Genomic DNA, 26,417 nt, shown 5'->3' with positions numbered 1-26,417 from the left:
TTGTCTGACTTTCGTGACGTTTTTGAAGAACCCAAGCTTGGTTCACTACCTCCGCACCGGGAGTGCGATTGTGCCATAGACTTGATCCCGGGTAGTAAATACCCTAAGGGTCGTTTATTTAATCTGTCTGTGCCTGAACACGCTGCTATGCGAGAATATATAAAGGAGTCCTTGGAAAAGGGACATATTCGTCCTTCGTCATCTCCCTTAGGAGCCGGTTTTTTCTTTGTGTCTAAGAAAGATGGCTCTTTGAGGCCGTGTATTGATTATCGACTTTTGAATAAAATCACGGTTAAATATCAATATCCGTTACCACTGCTTACTGATTTGTTTGCTCGTATAAAGGGGGCCAAGTGGTTCTCTAAGATTGATCTCCGTGGGGCGTATAATTTGGTGCGAATCAAGCAGGGGGATGAGTGGAAAACCGCATTTAATACGCCCGAGGGCCATTTTGAGTATTTGGTGATGCCTTTTGGTCTTTCAAATGCCCCTTCAGTCTTCCAGTCCTTTATGCATGATATTTTCCGCGATTATTTGGATAAATTTATGATTGTGTATCTGGATGATATTCTGATTTTTTCGGATGACTGGGACTCTCATGTCCAGCAGGTCAAGAGGGTTTTTCAGGTTTTGCGGTCTAATTCCCTGTGTGTGAAGGGTTCTAAGTGCGTTTTTGGGGTTCAGAAGATTTCCTTCTTGGGATACATTTTTTCCCCCTCTTCCATCGAGATGGATCCTGTCAAGGTTCAGGCTATTTGTGATTGGACGCAACCCTCTTCTCTTAAGAGTCTTCAGAAATTTTTGGGCTTTGCTAACTTTTATCGTCGATTTATTGCTGGTTTTTCTGATGTTGTTAAACCATTGACTGATTTGACTAAGAAGGGTGCTGATGTTGCTGATTGGTCCCCTGATGCTGTGGAGGCCTTTCGGGAGCTTAAGCGCCGCTTTTCTTCCGCCCCAGTGTTGCGTCAGCCTGATGTTGCTCTTCCTTTTCAGGTTGAGGTTGACGCTTCTGAAATCGGAGCTGGGGCGGTGTTGTCGCAGAGAAGTTCCGACTGCTCCGTGATGAGACCTTGTGCTTTTTTTTCCCGTAAATTTTCGCCCGCCGAGCGGAATTATGATATTGGGAATCGGGAGCTTTTGGCCATGAAGTGGGCTTTTGAGGAGTGGCGTCACTGGCTTGAGGGGGCCAGACATCAGGTGGTGGTATTGGCTGACCACAAAAATTTAATTTACCTTGAGTCTGCCAGGCGCCTGAATCCTAGACAGGCGCGCTGGTCGTTGTTTTTCTCTCGGTTTAATTTTGTGGTGTCGTACCTACCGGGTTCTAAGAATGTTAAGGCGGATGCCCTTTCTAGAAGTTTTGAGCCTGACTCCCCTGGTAATTCTGAGCCCACAGGTATCCTTAAGGATGGAGTGATATTGTCTGCCGTTTCTCCAGACCTGCGGCGGGCCTTGCAGGAGTTTCAGGCGGATAGACCTGATCGTTGCCCACCTGGTAGACTGTTTGTTCCTGATGATTGGACCAGTAGAGTCATCTCTGAGGTTCATTCTTCTGCGTTGGCAGGTCATCCTGGAATCTTTGGTACCAGGGATTTGGTGGCAAGGTCCTTCTGGTGGCCTTCCCTGTCGCGAGATGTGCGAGGCTTTGTGCAGTCTTGTGACGTTTGTGCTCGGGCCAAGCCTTGTTGTTCTCGGGCTAGTGGATTGTTGTTACCCTTGCCTATCCCGAAGAGGCCTTGGACGCACATCTCGATGGATTTTATTTCGGATCTGCCTGTTTCTCAGAAGATGTCTGTCATCTGGGTGGTGTGTGACCGTTTCTCTAAGATGGTCCATTTGGTTCCCTTGCCTAAGTTGCCTTCGTCTTCCGAGTTGGTTCCTCTGTTTTTTCAAAATGTTGTTCGTTTGCATGGTATTCCGGAGAATATCGTTTCTGACAGAGGGACCCAATTCGTGTCTAGATTTTGGCGGGCATTCTGTGCTAGGATGGGCATAGATTTGTCTTTTTCGTCTGCTTTCCATCCTCAGACTAATGGCCAGACCGAGTGGACTAATCAGACCTTGGAGACATATTTGAGGTGTTTTGTGTCTGCGGATCAGGATGATTGGGTTGCCTTTTTGCCTTTGGCGGAGTTCGCCCTCAATAATCGGGCCAGCTCTGCCACCTTGGTGTCCCCGTTTTTCTGTAATTCGGGGTTTCATCCTCGATTTTCCTCCGGTCAAGTGGAATCTTCGGATTGTCCTGGAGTGGATGCTGTGGTGGAGAGGTTGCATCAGATTTGGGGGCAGGTGGTGGACAATTTGAAGTTGTCCCAGGAGAAGACTCAGCTTTTTGCCAACCGCCGTCGTCGTGTTGGTCCTCGGCTTTGTGTTGGGGACTTGGTGTGGTTGTCTTCTCGTTTTGTCCCTATGAGGGTTTCTTCTCCTAAGTTTAAGCCTCGGTTCATCGGCCCGTACAAGATATTGGAGATTCTTAACCCTGTGTCCTTCCGTTTGGACCTCCCTGCATCCTTTTCTATTCATAATGTTTTTCATCGGTCATTGTTGCGCAGGTATGAGGTACCAGTTGTGCCTTCCGTTGAGCCTCCTGCTCCGGTGTTGGTTGAGGGTGAGTTGGAGTACGTTGTGGAAAAGATCTTAGACTCTCGTGTTTCCAGACGGAAACTCCAGTATCTGGTCAAATGGAAGGGATACGGTCAGGAGGATAATTCTTGGGTCACTGCCTCTGATGTTCATGCCTCCGATCTTGTCCGTGCCTTTCATAGGGCTCATCCTGATCGCCCTGGTGGTTCTGGTGAGGGTTCGGTGCCCCCTCCTTGAGGGGGGGTACTGTTGTGAAATTGGATTCTGGGCTCCCCCGGTGGCTACTGGTGGAATTGAACTTGTGTGCATCATCCCCTCTGTTCACCTGCTCCCATCAGGATGTGGGAGTCGCTATATAACCTTGCTCCTCTGTCAGTTTCATGCCGGTCAACATTGTAATCAGAAGCCTTTCTGTGCATGTTCCTGCTACCAGACAACTTCCAGCTAAGTTGGACTTTAGTCCTTGTTTATTTTTGTATTTTGTTCCAGTTCACAGCTGTAGCTTCGTTTCTGTGTCTGGAAAGCTCTTGTGATCTGAAATTGCCACTCTGATGTTATGAGTTAATATTAGAGTCTTAAAGTAGTTTCAGGATGGTGTTTTGATAGGGTTTTCAGCTGACCATGAAAGTGTCTTTTCTGTCTTTCTGCTATCTAGTAAGCGGACCTCAATTTTGCTAAACCTATGTTCATACTACGTTTGTCATTTTCATCTTAACTCACCGCCAATATATGTGGGGGGCCTCTGTCTGCCTTTCGGGTAAATTTCTCTAGAGGTGAGCCAGGACTATATTTTCCTCTGCCAGGATTAGTTAGTCCTCCGGCTGGCGCTGGGCGTCTAGGGATATAACGTAGGCAACGCTACCCGGCCACTGTTAGTTGTGCGGCAGGTTTAGTTCATGGTCAGTTTAGTTTCCATCATTCCAAGAGCTAGTTCTTATGTTTGCTGGGCTATGTTCTCTTGCCATTGAGAACCATAACAGGACAGTTTGTGAGGAGGATGAGGAGGAGTCAATGGAGGAGGAAGACATCCATCCAGAGGAGGGAGTTACACAATTGTCCAGTACTCAGTGTGTACAGCGAGGGTGGGGTGATGACGAGCGGGCAGAGATCACGCCTCCAGCAGGGGACAGCGTTTCTTGGGCAGTTGGCAGTCTGCAGCACATGGTGGATTACATGCTGCAGTGCCTGAGAAACGACCGCCGCATCGCCCACATTCTCAACATGTCTGATTATTGGGTGTTCACCCTCCTCGATCCTCACTACTGGGACAACGTAGAAAGCCTCATCACACCGTTGAACTGGGAGCGAAAAATGCGGGAGTACCAAGACACACTGGTGAATTCCATCATCTTCTCCATTCCAAGTGAGAGAAGTGCTGCTAGTGCATTACAAAGCAGCTCAGTGCGTCCAGGCAGTGGTGGAGGCTCTGCACAAAGAGGGAGCAGAAGCAGTGCCTCTGCCCAAGGCAAGACCAGTATGGCCCAACTGTGGCACAGTTTTCTGTGCCCGCCACAAAAGTCTACACCATCACAGACGGCTCCAGTCAGCAGGAGGCAACGGTTCCGTCAGATGGTGACAGACTACATGTCTTGCCCTCTTGCTGTACTCCCAGACGGCTCTTCCCCTTTCAAGTTTTGGGTCTCAAAGCTGGATACATGGCCAGAGCTAAGCCAGTATGCATTGGAGGTGCTGGCTTGCCCTGCGGCTAGTGTATTATCGGAACGCGTCTTTAGTGCTGAAGGTGGTGTACTAACTGACCGTCGCATGCGACTATCCTCCAATAACGTTGACTGGCTTACTTTCCTGAAAATGAACAAGGCCTGGATCTCGCAGGAATTTGCCACTCCTCTTCCTGATTAAATAATTAGGTGACTGTCTACGTTATCCAGGTCTCCTGTTGTGTTCATCTTTCTACCACCTGAACTTAAATTCCTGGGCTCCAACACCGCCAGTTGAGGCTCAGAAGTGCCGTCTGCACAGTCAAAACATACGACCCAGTGTTATTGGGTTTCAGTAACGTCAGCTGATCCCCAGCTGTGTAGCCGGCAATGTTTCCTGCGACCGCCACGCTGACACAACAACTGAAATGTAAGGGAACCTGTCCCCCCCCCCCAAGGCGTTTGTTACTGAAAGAGCCACCTTGTGCAGCAGTAATGCTGCACAAGGAAAAGGTAGCTATTTTTGTTTAGCTCCTTGCACACGCAGAACTTAACACTTATAAAATGTGTCCACTGATACCATAAAACCGTCCCGGAGGTGGGACTTTCCTTCGTAATATGACGCAGCACAGCTGTCATTCCTACCCCCTTGGCACCGTGCCCCGGCTCCTCAGCGTTGTTTGATTCCGTCACGGAGCCTGCGCTGTTATGTTATCCCTTCGCCAGGCACACTTAGCGCTGCCCATCTTCTGGCATCATTTGGTGTCAGGCTGGCTGCGCCTGTGCGGCCGCGCTGGCCGAGAGCCCGCCTCGCATTGTCTTCTGATTTAATCCCACTGGGGGCCTGAGATCCATGGACATGCGCAGTGCATATCTGAACCTCCGCCTCTCACTCATCTCCCTACGCCTTCTTCAGACTGTGCGCCGTCAGCTGATCCCTAATAGCATGCCACGGCCGTGACGCCGCACAGTCTGAAGAAGCCGTAGGGAGGGGAGTGAGAGGCGAGGATATGCACAGCGCATGGCCACGGATCCCAGGCCCGCGGTGGGATTACATTAGACGACACTGCGAGGCGGGCTCTCGGCCAGCGCGGCCGCACAGGCGCAGCCAGCCTGACACCAAATGATGTCAGAAGATGGGCAGCGCTAAGTGTGCCTGGCCAAGGGATAACATAACAGCGCAGGCTCTGGGACGGAATCAAACAACGCTGAGGAGCCGGGGCACGGCGCCAAGGGGGTAGGAATGACAGCTGTGCTGCGTCATATTACGAAGGAAAGTCCCACCTCCGGGACGGTCTCACGGTTTCAGGGGACACATTTTATAAGTGTTTAGTTCTGTGTTTGCAAGGAGCATAATGAAAAGAGCCACCTTTTCCTTTTGCATCTTTTGTGCTGCACAAGCTGGCTCTTTCAGCTACAAACGCCTTGGGGGGGGTTAAAGGTTCCCTTTCGACTTTCTCCAATCAGGCTTCGGCCTACATTGTGTTCCTCTGCTTCTCCTGCTGTCCCTGGGCTCCAACACCGCTAGTTGTTGCCTGGTAGTGCTGTACGCACAGTCAACAGTCGTTCCTCTGTTATTGGGGTTCAGTAACGTCAGCTGTTCCCCAGCTGTGTGTGTGGCAATCCCTCCTATCTCCTCCACCTCCTCCTCCTCCTGTCCCTGGGCTCCAACACCGATATTTGCTGTCCAGAAGTGCTGTCTGCACAGAGCCAAACACCTCGCCAATGTGTTAGTGGGGTTCAGTAAAGCCTGCTGCTCCCCTGCTGTGTGTGTGGCAATCCCTCCTATCTCCTCCACCTCCTCCTCCTCCTGTCCCTGGGCTCCAACACCACTAGTTGTTGTCCAGAAGTGCTGTCTGCACAGTCACAACAGTCGCTCCTCTGTTATTGGGGTTCAGTAACGTCAGCTGTTCCCCAGCTGTGTGTGTGGCAATCCCTCCTATCTCCTCCACCTCCTCCTCCTCCTGTCCCTGGGCTCCAACACCGCTATTTGCTGTCCAGAAGTGCTGTCCGCACAGAGCCAAACGCCTCGCCAATGTGTTAGTGGGGTTCAGTAAAGCCTGCTGCTCCCCTGCTGTGTGTGTGGCAATCCCTCCTATCTCCTCCACCTCCTCCTCCTCCTGTCCCTGGGCTCCAACACCGCTAGTTGTTGCCTGGTAGTGCTGTACGCACAGTCAACAGTCGCTCCTCTGTTATTGGGGTTCAGTAACGTCAGCTGTTCCCCAGCTGTGTGTGTGGCAATCCCTCCTATCTCCTCCACCTCCTCCTCCTCCTGTCCCTGGGCTCCAACACTGCTAGTTGTTGCCTGGTAGTGCTGTACGCACAGTCAACAGTCGCTCCTCTGTTATTGGGGTTCAGTAACGTCAGCTGTTCCCCAGCTGTGTGTGTGGCAATCCCTCCTATCTCCTCCACCTCCTCCTCCTCCTGTCCCTGGGCTCCAACACCGCTAGTTGTTGCCTGGTAGTGCTGTACGCACAGTGAACAGTCGCTCCTCTGTTATTGGGGTTCAGTAACGTCAGCTGTTCCCCAGCTGTGTGTGTGGCAATCCCTCCTATCTCCTCCACCTCCTCCTCCTCCTGTCCCTGGGCTCCAACATCGCTATTTGCTGTCCAGAAGTGCTGTCCGCACAGAGCCAAACACCTCGCCAATGTGTTAGTGGGGTTCAGTAAAGCCTGCTGCTCCCCAGCTGTGTGTGTGGCAATCCCTCCTATCTCCTCCACCTCCTCCTCCTCCTGTCCCTGGGCACCAACACCGCTAGTTGTTGTCCAGAAGTGCTGTCCGCACAGAGCCAAACACCTCGCCAATGTGTTAGTGGGGTTCAGCACCGCCAGCTGTTCCCCTGCTGTGTATACGGCAACGTGTCATGCGACCGCCACGCAGGCACAACAACTTAAATTTAAGGGAACCTGTCCCCCCCCCCCAAGGCGTTACTGAAAGAGCCACCTTGTGCAGCAGTAATGATGCAAATGGAAAAGGTGCCTCTTTTCGTGGTGCTCCTTGCACATGCCGAACCTAACACTTATGAAATGTGTCCCCTCACACCGTTAAGCCGTCCGGTAGGTGGAACTTTCCTTTGTCATGTGACGCAGCACGGCCGTCATTCTTACCCCCTTGGCGCCGTGCGCCGCCTCCTCAGCGTTGTTTAAATCTGTCCCGGAGCTTGCGCTGTTAGGTTAGCCCTTGGCCATGCACACATTTTGCGCTGCCCGTCTTCTGACATCATTTGGTGTCAGGCTGGCTGCGCCTGTGCGGGTGCGCTGGCCAAGATCCCGCCTCGCAGTGTCTTCTGATTTAATCCCACTGGCGGTCTGAGATCCATGGACATGCGCAGTGCATATCTGAACCTCCACCTCTCACTCATCTCCCTACGGCTTCTTCAGACTTATTAACAGGATCATGAAGCACTGAAGTAGAAAATAGCAGAGAGCAGACTAAACTAGCTCTCCCCAGGCACTCACAAGGTGCCAACACAGCAGGACAGCTCCAAACAGGAAACAAAACAAAAAAATGGAGCAAAAACATCCATAACATCATAATTTAAAAATTGTATATAACGTTTATTAACAGGGTTCTGTTGAGGAAGCGATCACGCGAAACGCGCGTCCAGGGGCACCAGGCCAGCCGGGAACACTTATTTTGAAAACACAGTAATGGGTAAGCGTGACCTATGTCATGGCATATATAGTGTATGCTGCTGATGTTAATTAATGCTTGGATACCAGTTGGACCATAGTATATAGGGATCACCTGCTTACAAACCTATGTAACCGATGTGATTTACGTTGTGTTTCCCTGCTGTTAACCTGGTTTCTGTCATGTCCTTTCCTTATTGCCCTCCTTGTTGTGCACTATGCATCTAGCACCTATTTATGGTGTGGATATTTTGTATTGATCTAATTTTCAAATAAACGTTATATACAATTTTTAAATTATGATGTTATGGATGTTTTTGCTCCATTTTTTTGTTTTGGCTTCTTCAGACTGTGCGGTGTCAGCTGATCCCTAATAGCATGCCACGGCCGTGACGCTGCACAGTCTGAAGAAGCCGTAGGGAGGGGAGTGAGAGGCGAGGATATGCACTGCACATGGCCATGGATCCCAGGCCCGCGGTGGGATTACATTAGACGACACTGCGAGGCGGGATCTCGGCCAGCGCGGCCGCACAGGCGCAGCCAGCCTGACACCAAATGATGTCAGAAGACGGGCAGCGCAAAATGTGTGCATGGCCAAGGGCTAACCTAACAGCGCAGGCTCCGGGACAGATTCAAACAACGCTGAGGAGGCGGCGCACGGCGCCAAGGGGGTAAGAATGACGGCTGTGCTGCGTCACATGACAAAGGAAAGTTCCACCTACCGGACGGTTTAACGGTGTGAGGGGACACATTTCATAAGTGTTAGGTTCAGCATGTGCAAGGACCATAATTAAAAGAGCTAAGTTTACCTTTTCCAGCATTACTGCTGTACACGATGGCTCTTTCAGCTACAAATGCCTGGGGGGGGGTTAAAGGTTCCCTTTCAACTTGCTCCAGTGCAGGCTTCGGCCTACACTCTGATCCTCCTGCTGACCCTGGGCTCTAACACCGCCAGTTGGCGCCCGGAAGTGCTAGCTGCACAGAGACAAACACCAGCCAATGTGTCAGTGGGGTTCAGCACCGCCAGCTGTTCCCCTGCTGTGTAGCCGGCAACGTGTCCTGCAACAGCCACGCAGACACAACAGCTTCAAAACTGCCGCCAGTGCAGGCTTCGGCCTACACTCTGCTCCCTCTGCTCCTCCTGCTGACCCTGAGCTCTAACACCGCCAGTTGGGGCCCAGATGTGCTAGCTGCACAGAGACAAACACCAGCCAATGTGTCAGTGGGGTTCAGCACCGCCAGCTGTTCCCCTGCTGTGTAGCCGGCAACGTGTCCTGCAACAGCCACGCAGACACAAAGCTGCCGCCAGTGCAGGCTTCGGCCTACACTCTGCTCCCTCTCCTCCTGCTGACCCTGGGCTCTAACACCGCCAGTTGGGGCCCGGTACTGCTAGCTGCACAGAGAAAAACACCAGCCAATGTGTCAGTGGGGTTCAGCACCGCCAGCTGTTCCCCTGCTGTGTAGCCGGCAACGTGTCCTGCAACAGCCACGCAGACACAAAAACTGAAATTGAAGGGAACCTGTCCCCCCTCCCCCAGGTGTTTGTATGTTTTACATCCACCTTGTACAGCAGTAATGCTGCATGTGTGCAAGGTGGCTCATAAACTTATTCTCCTTGCACCCGTGGAACAGAACACGTCTACAATGTGTCCCCTGAGACCATTAAAACATCCCTGAGGTGTGACTTTACTTTGTAATGACACGCAACAACCCCCTTGGTAGCACAGCCCTTCTTCTGACATCATTGTTTGGCTGGCTGCGCCCCTGCGGCCGCCCTGCCCGACACAACGCCCCTCGGTGTCTTATTTATTTTGACTGCGAGGGTGTGATTGACGGGCATGAGCAGTGCATATCTTCGCCAGGCTGTCACTCAGCTCCTTCCGCCTTCTTCAGACTGTGCGGCTTCAAGGCCGTGGCATGCGATAAGGGATCAGCTGACGCCGCACAGTCTGTAGCAGGTGTAAGGACACGAGCGAGAGGCGAACATATGTACTGCGCCAGGCCATGAATCCCAGCCCCGCAGTGTGAAACACTGTAAAGACACTGCGGGGCTGGGATTCATGGGCATCGCGAACCGCACCAGCCGACATGAAACGATGTCAGAAGACGGGCAGCGCATGGCCAAGGGATAACGCAACAACGCAGACTCCTGTACAGCAAAATGCGATGCTCAGGAGGCCGCGCCAAGCACCAAGTTGGTATTTTTGCCAGCTGTGCTGCGTCTCATTACAAAGGGAACTCCCGCCTCCAAGACAGATTGACTGTATAAGGGCCAAAATGTTGTGCGTGTTTCATTCAGCTTGTGCAAGGAACAAAATTAAAAGAGCAACCTTTGACTTGTGCAGCACTACTGCTGCATAAGGCGTGGCTCTTCTAGTTTGTAACACCTGAGGGGGGGTTAAAGGTTACCTTTAAAATTGGTTCAATTAGGCTTCGGCCTACACTCTGCTCCCTCTCCTCCTGCTGACCCTGGGCTCTAACACCGCCAGTTGGGGCCCGGTACTGCTAGCTGCACAGAGAAAAACACCAGCCAATGTGTCAGTGGGGTTCAGCACCGCCAGCTGTTCCCCTGCTGTGTAGCTGGCAACGTGTCCTGCAACAGCCACGCAGACACAAAGCTGCCGCCAGTGCAGGCTTCGGCCTACACTCTGCTCCCTCTCCTCCTGCTGACCCTGGGCTCTAACACCGCCAGTTGGAGCCCGGTACTGCTAGCTGCACAGAGAAAAACACCAGCCAATGTGTCAGTGGGGTTCAGCACCGCCAGCTGTTCCCCTGCTGTGTAGCCGGCAACGTGTCCTGCAACAGCCACGCAGACACAACAGACCTACAAATGCCTCCAGTGCAGGCTTCGGCCTACACTCTGCTCCCCCTGCTGACCCTTTGCTCCAACACCGCTAGTTGGGGCTCTAGGAAGACAATCTTGAATAGGTCCCCATCCTGGTTCCAGCACCGTTAGCTGGTTCCGGGCAGAGCCTTTGGCTTAGGTGCCTCCCTCTGGGTATCCGAGTTCCACCAACGTCAGGTGGTCCTTGGTAGTGCTTTCAGGCACGGGTACCTCCTGCTTAGTAACCGGGTTCCAGTAACGTCAGCTGGTCCTCGGTAGTTCCATTGGCTCTTGGACCTTCGGCTACCCATCTGTTGTGATTCGGTTATTTGGCTCCCCCAGTGGTCACTGGTGGTACTGGTGTCTTGTGTGCTTTCCACCTGTTTCTATCAGGATATGGGAGTTTCCTATTTAGCCTTGCTCCTCAGTCTTTCCAGTGCCGGCCATCAATGTAACCAGAGGCATTCTGTTGCATGTACCTGCTCCCAGTCTGCTGACCAGCTAAGTTGGACACTTTTGTCCTTAGTCTATTTTTGCATGTTTTGTCCAGTTTGCAGTTATGTGAATCTCTGCAGCTGGAAGCTCTTGTGGGCTGAAGTTACCACTCCGGTGTCATGAGTTGGCACATGAGTTTAAGGTAACTTCAGGATGGTATTTGATAGGGTTTTGTAGCTGACCGCGAAGTCCACTATTGTATCCTTCTGCTATCTAGTTAGTGGGCCTCGCTGTGCTAAATCTGCTTTCATACTACGTGTGTCTTTTCATCTGAACTCACCGTTATTATATGTGGGGGGCTACTATCTCCTGTGGGGATTTTCTCTGGAGGCAAGCCAGGACTATGTTTCATCTACCAGGGGTAGTTAGTTCTCCGGCTGGTGCGAGACGTCTAGCAAAAACGTAGGTACGTTCCCTGGCTACTATTAGTTGTGTGATAGGTTTAGCATCGTGGTCAGCTCTAGTTTCCATCACCCGAGAGCTTGTCCGTTTTTCTATGTGTCCTGACGTTCCCCTGCCATTGGGAACCATGACACCCATCCGGGTTCCAGTACCGTCAGCTGGTTCTCGGCAGTGTCTTTTGCTCTTGTACCTTCTGCTCCCCATCCTGGTTCCAGTACCGTCAGCTGGTTCCGGGCAGAGCCTTTGGCTTAGGTGCCTCCCTCTGGGTATCTGAGTTCCACCAACATCAGGTGGTCCTTGGTAGTGCTTTCAGCACGGGTACCTCCTGCTTAGTAACCGGGTTCCAGTAACGTCAGCTGGTCCTCGGTATTTACATTGGCTCTTGGACCTTCGGCTACCCATCCGGGTTCCAGTACCGTCAGCTGGTTCTCGGCAGTGTCTTTTGCTCTTGTACCTTCTGCTCCCCATCCTGGTTCCAGTACCGTCAGCTGGTTCCGGGCAGAGCCTTTGGCTTAGGTGCCTCCCTCTGGGTATCCGAGTTCCACCAACGTCAGGTGGTCATTGGTAGTGCTTTCAGGCATGGGTACCTCCTGCTTAGTAACCGGGTTCCAGTAACGTCAGCTGGTCCTCGGTAGTTCCATTGGCTCTTGGACCTTCGGGTAGCCATCCGAGTTCCAGTTCCATCAGCTGTTTCTCAGCATTTTCTCATCCTTCTTGTACCTTCTGCTACATTTCCAAGTTCAAGACCCTAAAGACGACGACCCGGAAGACCACCCCTAAGATGACGACGACACCAGAGATGACAACCACTGAGATGACGACGACCCTGGAGACGATGACCCTGAAGACCACCCCGATGACGACGACCCCGGAGATGACGACCCTGGAGACGACGACGACCTGGAAGACCCAGAAGCAGAAGAACAAGAGACTGCAGAACAAAGAGCAGAAGAACATTAAGCATAAGACTAAATATCAGAGCAAAAGATATTATCTAAATTATAAGCAGAAGAAGACTAAGCAGTGTATGGGGGTGAGTCCGTTCCTCCTCGTGGTGCCCCTGGATAAAGCCTGATGCTGCAGGCCAAACTGAACGCGGACAAATGTAACTGTTTTGTGACAGGCAGAACGGAAGGTGTAATCTTCAAACTTTTATAGATAACAACTACGGGAATGCCTGTCACAAATAAGAATATGATGAAGAAGTTGAATATGAAGAAGATAATAGTAAAATAAAAAGAATATGAACAATGTAACAAAAAAAATAATAGGTAGAAGATGAAGAAGAAGATGAATAAGGTGAAGAAGTTGATGTCAAAGAAGCTGATGATGAGGATAATGAAGAAGAAAGTGTGGGAGAAGTAAAAAAGAAGGTGAAGGGCGTTGAAGTAGTGAAACATCAATATCTGACAAAATAAAAAAAAATTAACATAGTCAAAATCTTTCTAACGCCGAACGTCATAAAAAACAAAACAAAATCCTGCTATTCTATTAGATTGGGCTAAACCTCTGTGCCTTTAATGTCTCCGCCACCTCCCCCAATACATCCTACATTATTCTTAGTTGTTTTCCTTCATGTAGAATGAACCTACAAGTTAAGAAAGGGTTTATTTTAATTCCGATATTTTTGTCCCATTGACTTGCATTGGGATCGGGTATCGGTATCGGATTAGATCCGATACTTTGACGGTATCGGCCGATACTTTCCGATACCAATACTTTCGATATCGGAAGGTATCGCTCAACACTAATAGTAACCCATCAGCACCCCGCAATCATGACAGCTAAAATTCCCCTGTCAGTGATTAACCAGTGATTGCAAACAACTGGTTTAACAGTAATGATTAGAGCTAGCTTTGTTTGCTTCTGTTATAGGCACATGTCCGCTGCATAACACAGTTGCCATCTGTTGTGTGTGAAGCGGGCTCTGCTCCTGAGTCAACTCCACACTTGCGGATCCTGCTGTGGACATACTGGTACATTCATCTGTGCCAAGGGATTAGTATTTTGAATTGATTGTATGTATGTGCACAGGGAGAATAGGACACTTATCTCGACACTGGCTGTCTTAATAAAAGGCATTCAACAAATTAATTTATTGTAGATTGTGAGCCCTTGCGGGCAGGGTCCTCTCTCCTCATGTACTAGTCGTGACTTGTATTGATTAATTAAGATTATTGTAATTGTTTTTTATTATGTATACCCCTTCTCGCGTCTCATATGTAAAGTACTATGGAATAAATGGCGCTATAATAATAAATAATAGTAACATGCACAAAAAGTTCCAATTTGTAAAAAAATATAGAACTATGCAACATTTGACACACATGACATATGGAATGGGGGTGAGGAAGTGACTACACAAGGTTTAGCTCAATTTCCACCATTTTTTATAAATATGAAACATTGGGTTTTTATATTACACAACAATATTAGTACGATTTACCATACAATTGGTGGACTTGTATTATTTCTATGTAGCTATATAGTGGGCCCCAGGAATGATTTTCTCTGGGGGGGCCCAAGGTACTTCAATACAATACTGGATACATGCATCAAGTGGCTGTGGATGGTCGACTGAGCTAGCAGAGAAAATGGTAGTCAAGCCAGGTCATAACCAAAGAAGACAAAATCTGGATACAGGAGTATGGTCAGGAAAACCAAAAGTCAAAACCAGGATAACAGAGTCAGGGTGAGAAACGTGAGGCAATCGAAATATCAGACTGTACAAAGTCAGTAAATAGAAGCGACAATAAAACTAGCAGCTAAATTTCACAAAAAGCAGACCATGTAAGAAGAAAACTATAACTGGCAGATATGTCAAAATGCTCAGACTTAGGATATGTGCACACATTGCAGATTTGTTGTGTTTCCACAGTGTTTTTCCATGCGAAAATGCTATAAATCCGCTGTTAGGAGTCAAGTTCCCACCGCTGCACAGGGGGAATCTCGAACCATGTCTGCTGCGGTCTCCCATTCTGCATCAGCCGCAGTGGAGCCTGCTCAGTGGAGACATCGATCCCAGTATCTCACTGAATCTGGTACTGTGCAAAGGGTTACTGCTGCCTCTCCAGGCTCTGCTATTGTACCCTGCACTGGTCTGCGGCAAGCAGGCTTTTCTGGGACTAAGTCCTGCTTTGCACACACTGAGGATGCCCAGGGTAAGATCTCTCAATGGAGATCAAGGGTCACATGCTCAGGTACTGCAGCAACTTCCATTGGTCCTCCAGGAAGGTCATGTACCTGATCAAGTTCTGTGGAAGTCTTCCATTGGTCCTTCTTGGAAGGTCCTGAAGTTGCTGCAGCTATAAAAGGTTCTCATGACTGCACGGCCATGCGCTAGTATCAAATATATACGAGCTCAGTGCCAATGTGGTCGTGTGTATGGTCAGGCACCCGGCTGAAATAAGCCCCTAGAATGCTGGCACCTCCGGCGAGGAGTTTCTTATGTGTGAATTCAGGGCTGGCTAATAGCCATTAGAATTCCGGCTCCACCAGAGAGGAGCTGCGTGTTTGGTTCAGACTGCATGACCACTGTCGGCTCAACTCTGTAGCTGTGTCTCCTGTGAACTAAACAGGGCACAGCGTTCTCTTTTCTACGGGCTCTGTGAAGTAACAGAGTTCGTGTATTCTAATTTACTTCACTGCCTTGCTTAGCAGCAGGTACTTTCCTGCATGGTGGATCCCGGGTTGCGAACGCACCTATCTCACCTAATAAATATATTCGGTACGTTCCGCCATCCCTAACATCCGCACTGGATTATTAAAGCAATGTTAATCAATGGCATTCCAAAATTGTTGTGCACATGCTGCAGAATTTTCATCCTTATTCTCAGTGTTTTATTTTCCGCAGCATGTCAATTCTGCAGTTTTTCTGCACCCATTGACTTCCATTGAGTCAGTCAAATCCACAGAAAAATCACAGGTGTAAAAAATTTTCGAATTTGCTGCGGATGTGCTGGCAAAAATGCTGCAGATAGGAAATTATATCAGAAGAAGGAAGAGTGTGTGGGTGGAGAATATGTGTGTGGTCGGAGAATGTGTGTGAGCAGAGAATATCACGTACGTCTGTCTGCAGATGTCTGTATGAATCTGTGTGTGTGCAGGTGTCTGTGTGTGTCTTTGGCTGTGTGCGGGTGACATTGATAACAGTGACAGCAGGTGCCACTGATGGGAGAGTAGTATCATCTGCTGGCGCCTGTGCTCACAGTTTAAAAAAAAGTAGAATTACATACATATTCACATAAAAATAAAAGTATACTCACCTCACACCAAATCCCTGATGCCCTTTTCTTCTAGAAATAATGTAAAATAATAAACGAACATACACTCCCTGTCCGCCATAGTCCAGGTAATCCGAGTGTCTCACGGCGATCTCACATGAAGATGAGTCACATTGGGAGATGTGACCGCTCTAACCGGCCTGTGGCTATACACTAACATGAAGTATTATTTCCTGCAGTGTATCAGCTGATCGGCTCTGGTGCTGTTAGTTACAGCACTACCGCTGTGTGAGAACTTTCCTACACAGCATTGCTTTAAGTGAGAGCACCGGAGCTGACGAATTCTGGTGAACTCTCACGGCAGCACAGTGATACACTGCGTGAGTATCACCAGGGGCTGGGTAGAGCGATCACATCTCCCGATGTGACTGTCCTTCACGTGAGATTGCCATGGGACACTCGTTATTAAATGAACTACTGCAGATAGGGAGTATTACAGGTTGGTTTATTATTTTATTTTTGTTGCAGGAGAACGAGGGCATCGGGGATTAGGCATTCAGTAAGTATGGTGAATTAAGATTCAATAAAGGAGTCTGTGTGATTATTTAAAACTAGATGGTAGCCCGATTCTAATGCATCGGGTATTCTAGAATATGTATGTAGTTTATTTATGAAGATTTTAGAATAATTCACTGAATACACAGGATTTGGACTGTGCCTGTCGCTGAATGTTCGCGGCCAGCCATATAGTATATAACAGCCCACATAGTAAATAGCACAGCCACGTAGTATATTGCACAGCCACGTAGTCTATAGCACAGCCACATAGTATATATCACAGCCATGCAGTATATAGCACAGCCCACAGAGTATATAGTACAGCCCATGGAGTATATAGCACAGCCACGTAGTATATAACACAGCCCACATTCTATGTAGCACAGCCACATAGCATATAGCATGGCCCACGAAGTGTATAACAGCCCACATAGCATATAACACAGCCACTTAGTTTATAACAGCCCACGTAGCATATGACACAGCTCACATAGTATATAACAGCCCACGCATGCAGTATATAACACAGTCCACAAAGTGTATAACACAGCCCACATAGTGTATAACACAGGCCACGTAGTGTATAACACAGCCCATGTAGTATATTGCACAGCCCACGTAGTATATAGCACAGCCCATGCAGTATATTGCACAACCCACGTAGTACATTGTACAGTCCACATATTATATTGCACAACCCACATAGTATATAGCACAGCCCACGTAGTATATTGCACAGCCCACATAGTATATTGCTCAGCCCATGTAGTATATTGCACAGCCCACATAGTATATTGCACATCCCACGTAGTATATTGAACAGCCCATGTAGTACATTGCACAGCCCACATTGTACATTGCACAGCCCATGTAGTATATTGCACAGCCCACGTAGTATATTGCACAGCCCACGTAGTATATTGCACAGCCCACGTAGTATATTGCACAGCCCACGTAGTATATTGCACAGCCCACGCAGTACATTGCACAGCCCATGTTGTACATTGCACAGCCCACGTAGTATATTGCACAGCCCACATAGTATATAGCACACCCCACGCAGTATATTGTACAGCCCACATATTATATTGCACAGCCCACATAGTATATTGCACAGCCCACATAGTATATTGCACAGCCCATGTAGTATATTGCACAGCCCACGTAGTACATTGCACAGCCCACATTGTACATTGCACAGCCCATGTAGTATATTGCAAAGCCCACGTAATATATTGCACAGCCCACGTAATATATTGCACAGCCCACATAGTGTATTGCACAGCCCATGTAGTATATTGCACAGACCACGCAGTACATTGCTCAGCCTATGTTGTACATTGCACAGCCCACGTAGTATATTGCACAGCCCACGTAGTATATAGCACTGCCCACGCAGTATATTGTACAGCCCACGAATTATATTGCGCAGCCCATGTAGTATATTGCACAGCCCACGTAGTATATTGCACAGCCCACACAGTACATTGTACAGCCAACGTTGTACATTGCACAGCCCATGTAGTATATTGTACAGCCCATGTATTGTATTGCACAGCCCACGTATTATATTGCACAGCCCATGTAGTATATTGCACAGCCCACGTAGTATATTGCACAGCCCACGTAGTATATTGCACAGCCCACGTATTATATTGCACAGCCCACGTAGTATATTGCACAGCCCATGTAGTATATTGCACAGCCCACGTATTGTACAGCCCACGTAGTATATTGCACAGCCCATGCAGTATATAGCAATGTGGGCATCATATCCCTGTTAAAAAAAAGAATTAAAATAAAAAATAGTTATATACTCACCTTCCTTTGGCCCCGGATCCAGGCGAAGCTGTTACCGACGATCCTCGTGCTCTCCGGTCCCAAGAGTGCATTGCTGTCTCGCGAGATGATGACGTAGCGGTCTCGTGAGACCGCTACATCATCATCTCGCGAGACCACAATGCATGGAGTGGTCACCGGAGCGTCACGAGGAGCGGGAAAGGCCGGTTCCGGATCCGAGGGGCCGATGGATGGTGAGTATATCAAGATTTTTTTTTTTATTATTTTTAACATTAGATCTTTTAACTATTGATGCCACATAGGCAGCATCAATAGTAAAAAGTTGGTCACACAGGGTTAATAGTAGCGGTAATGGAGTGCGTTACCCATGGCCCAATATCGCTGTCATTAACCCTGTGTGAGCACTGACTGGAGGGGATTATGGAGCAGGCACTGACTGCGGGGAGGAAGGAGCGGCCATATTGCTGCCAGACTGTGCCCGTCGCTGATTGATCGTGGCCGTTTTGCAGCGACCAATCAGCGACTTGGATTTCCATGACAGACAGAGGCCGCGACCAATGAATATCCATGACAGACAGACAGACAGAAAGTCAGAAGGACAGACAGAAAGACGGAAGTGGCCCTTAGACAATTATATAGTAGATAAAGGACTTCATTCTGGCTGTGTCTTTATTTACCATGTAACTATAGGATTAGTAATGGATAGGTGTCTTATAAACGCTTCTCCATTACTAAGCCATGGGCTTGATGTCACCTGACAATACAAAGGTGACATCAACCCCACAAATATAAACCCCACTTGCCACCGCTACAGGGCAAGTGGGAACAGCAGGGTTAAGTGCCAGAATTAGTGCAACTTAGAGATGCGCCTTTTTTGAGGGGGCTGAGAGCTGATGTTTTTCGCCTGGGGGGCCAATATCCACGGCCCCTTCCCACTCTATTAATATCAGTCCGTAGCTGTCTACCTACCCTTTGCTGGTTCGATTTTATAGGGGGACCCTATGTCAATTCTTTTCTGGTGTTCCCCTGTAAACTAGCCAGTAAGTGCAAAGCAAACAGCTATGAGCTGATATCAATAGCCTGGGAACCTTTATGGCTATTGGCTCCTTCCCAGAATATTAATTTCAGTCCTTAGCCGTCAGCTTTCCATCTGTCCGTTATTAAAATTAAGCAGGAGCCCATGCAATTTTTTTTAAAAAAAATTGAAAAATAAACAGATATTGCATTTCATGCAGATTTCTGAGGATATGTTCCCACAGTCAGTAGACTCTGTGGGTTGGATGTTGCATACATCCACAGCGTCCAACCCGCAGCGGCCAGATATTGCAGCATAGTGGATGGCATTTCAAGAAATCCCATGTCCACTATGCGTGCACCGACGTCCGCGGCTTCCCTGTGGAGACAGGCATGCGGGGCGTCTTTCCAGACCACAGCATGTCTATTTATCTTGTGGAGACGCTCTGTCTCCGCAAGATAAATGACACCCATCCAATGAATAGGGTGCAGTGATTTTGCACAGTTCAATGAACACCTGCGTTCAAAAGCCAGCAGCACTTTGGACACAGCGACATTTGCTGCATCCAAAGCGCTGCCGATTACTGACCGTGGGGACGTAGCCTAATAACAGTTGCTGTTTTGTTACAGCATATGTAGGTTAAGCATGTTAATGCTCCTACATAGGCTGGTGTGTTTGTGTATTTAATTGTGTGTGTGTGTGTGTCTCTTTATTTAACTCCTTAGTGACAGAGCCAATTTGCAGCTTAATGACCACTGTCAATTTATGAGGTTATAACTCTGGAAAGCTTTAACAAATCCTGCTGATTCTGAGATTGTTTTTTCATGATATATTGTACTTCATGTTAGTGGTAAAATTTATTTGATGTGACTTGCATTTATTTATGAAAAAAATGGAAATATGGCAAAAAAAATTAAATTTCACAATTTTCAAACTTTTAATTTTAATGCCCTTAAATCAGTGAGATATGTCACACAAAATAGACAACACATAACATTTCCCACATGTCTACTTCACATCAGTACAATTTAGAAAACACATTTTTTTTGTTAGGAAGTTATAAGGGTTAAAAGTTGACCAGCGATTTCTCATTTTTACAACATTTACAAAACCATTTTTTTAGGGACCACATCATATTGAAGTCACTTTGAGGGGTGTACATAACAGAAAATACCCAAAAGTGACACCATTCTAAAAACTGCACCCCTCAAGGTGCTCAAAATCACATTCAAGAAGTTAATTAACCTTTTATGTGCTTCACAGGAACTGAAGCAATGTGGAAGGAAAAAATGAACATTTAACTTTTTTTCACAATCATTTTATTTCAGAACCAGTTTTTATATTTTTTTCACAAATGCAAAAAGAGAAAATGAACCACATAATTTGTTGTGCAATTTCTCCTGAATATGCCGATACACATTATGTGGAGATAAACCACTGTTTGGGTGCAAGGCAGAGCTTGGAAGGGAAGGAGCATAGTTTAACTTTTTCAATGCACAATTGGGTGGAATTGAGATTGGATGCCATGTTGCGTTTGGAGAGCCCCTGATGTGCCTAAACAGTAGCAAGCCCCACAAGTGACCCCATTTTGAAAACTAGACCCCCTAAGTAACTTATTTAGATGTGTTGCGAGAACTTTAAACCCCCAAGTGTCTTACTAAAGTTTATAATGCAGAGCCCCCATTTTTTTATTTTCACAAGGGTAACAAGAGAAATTGGACCAGAAAAGTTGTTATCCAATTTGTCCTGAGTATGCCGATACCCCATATGTGGGAGAAAACTACTGTTTGGGCACATGTCGGGGCTCGGAAGGGAAGTAGTGATGTTTTGGAATGCAGACTTTGAAGGAATGGTCTGTTATGTGTGTTATGTTGATTTCCAGAGCCACTGATGTGCCTAAACAGTAGAAACTCCCCACAAGTGACCCCATTTTGGAAACTAGACCCCCCCAAGTAACTTATTTAGATGTGTTGTGAGAACTTTTAACCCCCAAGTGATTCACTAAAGTTTATAATGCAGAGCCCCAATTTATTTTCATAAGAGTAACAAGAGAAATTGAATGAGAAAAGTTGTTATCCAATTTGTCCTGAGTATGCTGATACCCCATATGTGGGGGTAAACCACTGATTGGGTGTATGGCAGAGCTCGGAAGGGAAGGCACACCATTTTACTTTATCAATGCAGAAATGGCTGGAATTGAGATTGGATGCCATGTCACATTTGGAGAGCCCCTGATGTGCCTAAACAGTGGAATCAATTCTAACTCCAACCCTAATCCCAACACACCCCTAACCATAATCCCAACCCTAACCATAACCCTAATCACACCCCTAACCCCAACACACCCCTAACCTTAATCCCAACCTTAACCACAACCCTAAATCCAACACACCCCTAACCCCAACACATCCCTAACCATAACTGTAACAAACCTAACCCTGACACACCCCTAATCCTAATCCCAACCCTAACTCTAATTCCATCTGTAAACGTAATCCAAACCCTAACCCTAACCCCAACTACAGCCCCAACCCTAACCTTAACTTTAGCCTCAACCCTAACTTTAGCCCCAGCCCTAACCCTAACTTTAGCCCCAAACCTAACCCTAACTTTAGCCCCAATTCTAACCCTAATTTAAGCCTCAACACTAACACACCCCTAAACCTAATCCCCACCCTAATCCCAACCGTAACCTTAAAAATAGCCCTAACCCTAACTTTAGCACAACTCACTTTAACCCAACTGTAACCCTAATGGAAAAATGGAAATAAATATATATTTTTATCTCATTATTGCTCCCTAACTAAGGGGGTGATAAAGGGGGGTTTTATTTAGTTTTTATTTTGATCACTGTGATAGGGTCTATCAAAGTGATCAAAATGAACCAATAGGAAAAAGCTCCTATTGTTGCCAGGTGCCGGCCAGCAGATCTCGGCAGGTGCACTCACCCACCATTTCCTTACCCGAAGAAGATGCTGGCTTCTGTGGGGGGAAGCAGAAGGAACCAAGAGACACTGGGAGGTGCCAGGGGGATCTATTTCTCTCTCCTCTGATGTGCGAGGAGAGAGAAATTAAATGGCAAATCAGACTTTTTTTTTGCTGTCGCCATTACGGTTAATAACGGCGATTGCAACCCTCGGGGTCGTCAAATCATCTGTGGATCGCCAGCCAAATCCGCAACGTGTGCACATGGAGAGCCCCCACGGGGCAGTGGGGTACTCGGTACTGGGCCCTTCAGGTCTCGAGGGATGTCACGGTGGCTGACCCGGTCCGTGGCCCCAGGGACGTCCATGTAAAAGGGAAAGGTCTTTAAAGTGAAAGTGTTTGTGACGCCACCTGTGGTATTCGGTCAGGGTGACCGATGCTGCTTTAAGGGGTCCGCTGGGGTGATGTTATTGCAGCTAGATGGTATACTTTTCCACAGGTGAAGTGTATCCCCAGGGCTTCCCAGTGTGTAGATGGTGGATGGTGAGAGGTGCAATGAAGAAAGAGGACACAAGGTTGCAGTCTCTTTACCTTTACTGGTGGCTTCAGCATCCACAGTCCAGAGCACCAGACCAGAGGGTAGGCAGAGTCCGGCCGGTTTGGAGGCAAGTCCAGAGTTGCCTTATCCAGGTGGAAATCAGTAGCCTTCCTCTAGCGCCGTAGTGTTGTAGTCCCTTACTGCTAAGCTTCTCATAAGGTCCTCACAGATGTTGTAGATGTTATGTCTCTCTCTCTGTCCCCCAGATGGATAGGACAAACCCATATGACCGGTGGCTTGAGGCGTTTTACAGGGACTCTATCATGCCCCAGCCTCTAAGGGGTGCCACCTTGTCTCATGGATGTAGGGGCAGACAGGCAACATGAAATTAGCTGTCCTGCCAGTCTCTGGAGCAAGGCATAAAGGATCGTTGCTCCTTCGGTGTTCCAGCTACCGGGATCCTGCGCCTCAGAAGGAGGCAGCCTGTGTAGGGCAGAACTCCACCTGGTATCCACTCCTTTGCTATGACTTCTTCTCACCCTCTCTGCAATACATCAGGAGGACAATGCGTAAATAATATACCATAAGAAGATAATTCAAATTTACCAATAGTTTTTATTTATTGACATATTTCCATCAAAATAATACATAGGTCTTATTCAGGGTTCAGGGTTCCTGACACAGGTTGGAGTCGGACATTGGACCTTATCATGGGTAAATACAACTGTTACTTTTTGATATTAATAAGGGGTTAGCTCACTGCAATAGATGGCGTATATGCTATGTGCCTCAAAAGAAGAGGAATTGCACTAGCAACTGGCAGTTTTGTTTGATGTAATTATCTGTAACATATGGTGTGAATTTTGTCTCATCTGTATGAGGAAGTGCAATCACAAATAGTGATGCACCCTTTTCAGCAGACCCATCAGGCACTTAGCATAATTAATGATACTGAGCCCTTATTGTTTATCTAAATAATTCTAGTCTGGTACACTCCTTCCTGTGTCACATGTAACACTTTGGTGTGACTCACATAATTTTGAATAAGACCTATGTATTATTTTGATGGAAATATGTCAATAAATAAAAACTATTGGTAAATTTGAATTATCTTCTTATGGTATATTATTTACTCATTGTCCTCCTGATGTAAGATATATTTATGAGTTGTTGTACCTACATGGGTCCGCAGTAATTTCTGGTGTCGTATAGAAAAAACTCTCTGCAATACAGTTCACTTTCAGTGTCTCTTTCTAGAAGCTGCCGCACTCAGGGCACAGGCACAGCTTCGTGTCCTTCCTCCTCGATCTCTGACAGGATCCCACCCCTGTCAGGGACCAACTACCTGAGCAAAGCTCAGCCAGCAACTGACTAACTCCCTCTCCAGGCTACCAGTTTTACCTAAGTGTGAGGAGTGCCCTAGTAAATAGGAGCAGGACTCCCCCTGGTGGCCTGGAGTATGAAATGTGTTGCATGTTTGTGATACCTGGATTCGGTTGTCCTTCTTTGCCTCCAAACGTAACATCACTCCCCCCTAGAGGAAAGCAACATTACTGCAATGACCAGGACCCTGGGGCTCTGCACACATACCCATAGGGGCGTTTTTAGGCCTAGATATAACATTGTTGTAGGCTCATGGAAATCAGCCTGACCTCAATGTTGCCTGCAATTTAAGAAGAGGTTTAGCTGGAACACCCCATTAAAATGAAATGTTCATCATTTGTTTCTGTTACTTTTTTTTACATGTCTATGACTGACTTGATGCTGGTTAGGGTAACTTTATTTCTTTATTTTGTTATAGATACCAGCTGGTTTAACAAAGCTCAGCTCAGAACTGTTCATATATCAGAAGCATTTTGATTGGCTGAAGAAAGCTGCACATGTTGCTCGTCACTTGGATCATGAATTTACCAGCATTCACAATCGCATAGAAAAGCTGGTGAAAAAAATTGACTTTTTGGTAAGCAGATGGTTAGAGCTGTAAACTAGGCTACTTCATTACTGAAACAATTATTCCCCTTCTTTATCAAACTACTTTCTGTAATATTAGCTGTGGGACTTTTAAGCTGAATCAATGCATATACTGTATATATTTGAATGAAAAAAAAATCAAGACATAGTACATATTTGATTTTTTTTACATTATTGCTTTAAAACATTTTTTGTAAAAAAGAAAAAAAAAAGAAAAAAAGCAAAGACTTGTGAAAAAAAGATTTTGAGGCAAAACAATACCCATTTAATTGTCCAGTCAGGATTTTCTTTTGAATTTTTTATTTTTTCATCTATTTCACCCACTTTGCCCCAACAAGGAGTTTAAATACCTTTCAGGACATTTTTAATAGATTAATAAATTATATTTATTGCTGATTTCCCCTGTAACTAGAGGTGATATATATCAGCCCTAGTTACAGGGGAAATCAGTACTAAAAATAATTAAATCTGAGGTATTTTAGAGCTCAAATAGTCTTTTTTGGCGGCTTCTCCCCACCCACAGTCATTGACTGACAGATTTCTTCCAGCATGAGCCTAGTAGGAGGGATCTGTCACTCCATGACAGAGGGCACGAAGAAACTGGCAGGGTGCCACCTGTCTGACTAGTCTCCAATGTGGCTTGGTCCCTGGCAGCTTTTAAGCAATATTATTCACTGAAAGCCTGCAGCACTAAGAATTAACATGGGTGTCTGATGAATACTGCCCGTTGATCAGGCAGCATGCATCAGCTGTCAGGCTCTCATTAATAAAACCGCTATAGCAATTTCCAGCCTCTGAGAACTATCTTCACCAGCAGAGAGGCCGCTATTACTGCCAATGTATTAAAGGACAAAAAGACACTGTAATGGCATATAATGCATATAATGTGATCAAGATACTCTACACTCACTTTTAGAATATACACTTTAGCTCAGAAACTTTTCAAAATGTATAATCTCAATACAGGGAAATCTAATGTCTTAAAATAGCATAATTTATATTGCTTTACTAATTTCTATAATCATTTCTTTCAGATGACAAAAATGAATATAGCACGTGCTAGTGACCCACCTCTGCCACAGCTTCCTAACACAACCACCCAGTGGGGAGTAGTGCAAACTGGTCATGCCATTTTCCACCATTTTCATCTCTTCTTGGATTATACTACTCGTGTTGTAGTCCTAATGAAAAACAAGTTGTAGAGAAAACTTGAAGATTTGCACCAGCAATGGTAGAAATGCATTGCTAAGAAAATGTGCCTTTATGTAACAGAAACAGACATTACTTGATTCCGGAAGTTTAAGAAATCTTTCAGAAAAAAAATCCTCAGAGTTTCCTTATTGTGCCTGACTAATAGAGAAGGGAAATAACAACTCTATACATTTTTTGTGCATGGTACACTGATGTCTCATATCTATTTATAATACAGTTTATTTATTTATTTATTTTCATTATTAATATTTAATTTTTTAAGTAAGTTTCTATATGGTTTTGTGGATTTTTCTGATGATATGTTGTTATTATTATATTTAAGTATGATTTACTGTTTTTCTTATTACAATCTTGTTTGCAATGTATGAGCAACTTCAGAAACACAACAGCATTGACAGTCAAAAACTGGCAAACCAGATAATTTTCGACAAATTTAACGGGTCTTAGTTTCTGATTTTCATAATGTTTTATGGAAATACTAAAAGCCACATAACAGGCATATATGGAATGAATAGAGAGAATGAGATATTGGGTTCTTAATGTACAATCAATAATACAATTTAATTATGGTTTAGTGT

At 46.7% G+C, this 26,417-nt stretch overlaps 1 protein-coding gene across 1 annotated transcript in view; it reads left to right on the top strand.

The window, feature by feature from the left end:
* Positions 1–25,968, top strand: part of IL11 (interleukin 11) — a 251,748-nt gene extending 225,780 nt beyond the window's left edge. The window contains exons 4-5 of the mRNA XM_077256400.1: positions 24,458–24,616; positions 25,662–25,968. Coding sequence (XP_077112515.1) covers positions 24,458–24,616; positions 25,662–25,829 — 327 coding nt within the window. The 3' untranslated portion in view covers positions 25,830–25,968. The remainder of the gene's footprint in view (positions 1–24,457; positions 24,617–25,661) is intronic.
* Positions 25,969–26,417: the final 449 nt, after the last annotated feature.

This window comes from Ranitomeya variabilis, chromosome 4 (genome assembly GCF_051348905.1).
Source record: "Ranitomeya variabilis isolate aRanVar5 chromosome 4, aRanVar5.hap1, whole genome shotgun sequence".
Lineage (NCBI taxonomy): Eukaryota > Metazoa > Chordata > Amphibia > Anura > Dendrobatidae > Ranitomeya > Ranitomeya variabilis.
This window is presented reverse-complemented; position numbering and strand designations above follow the sequence as displayed.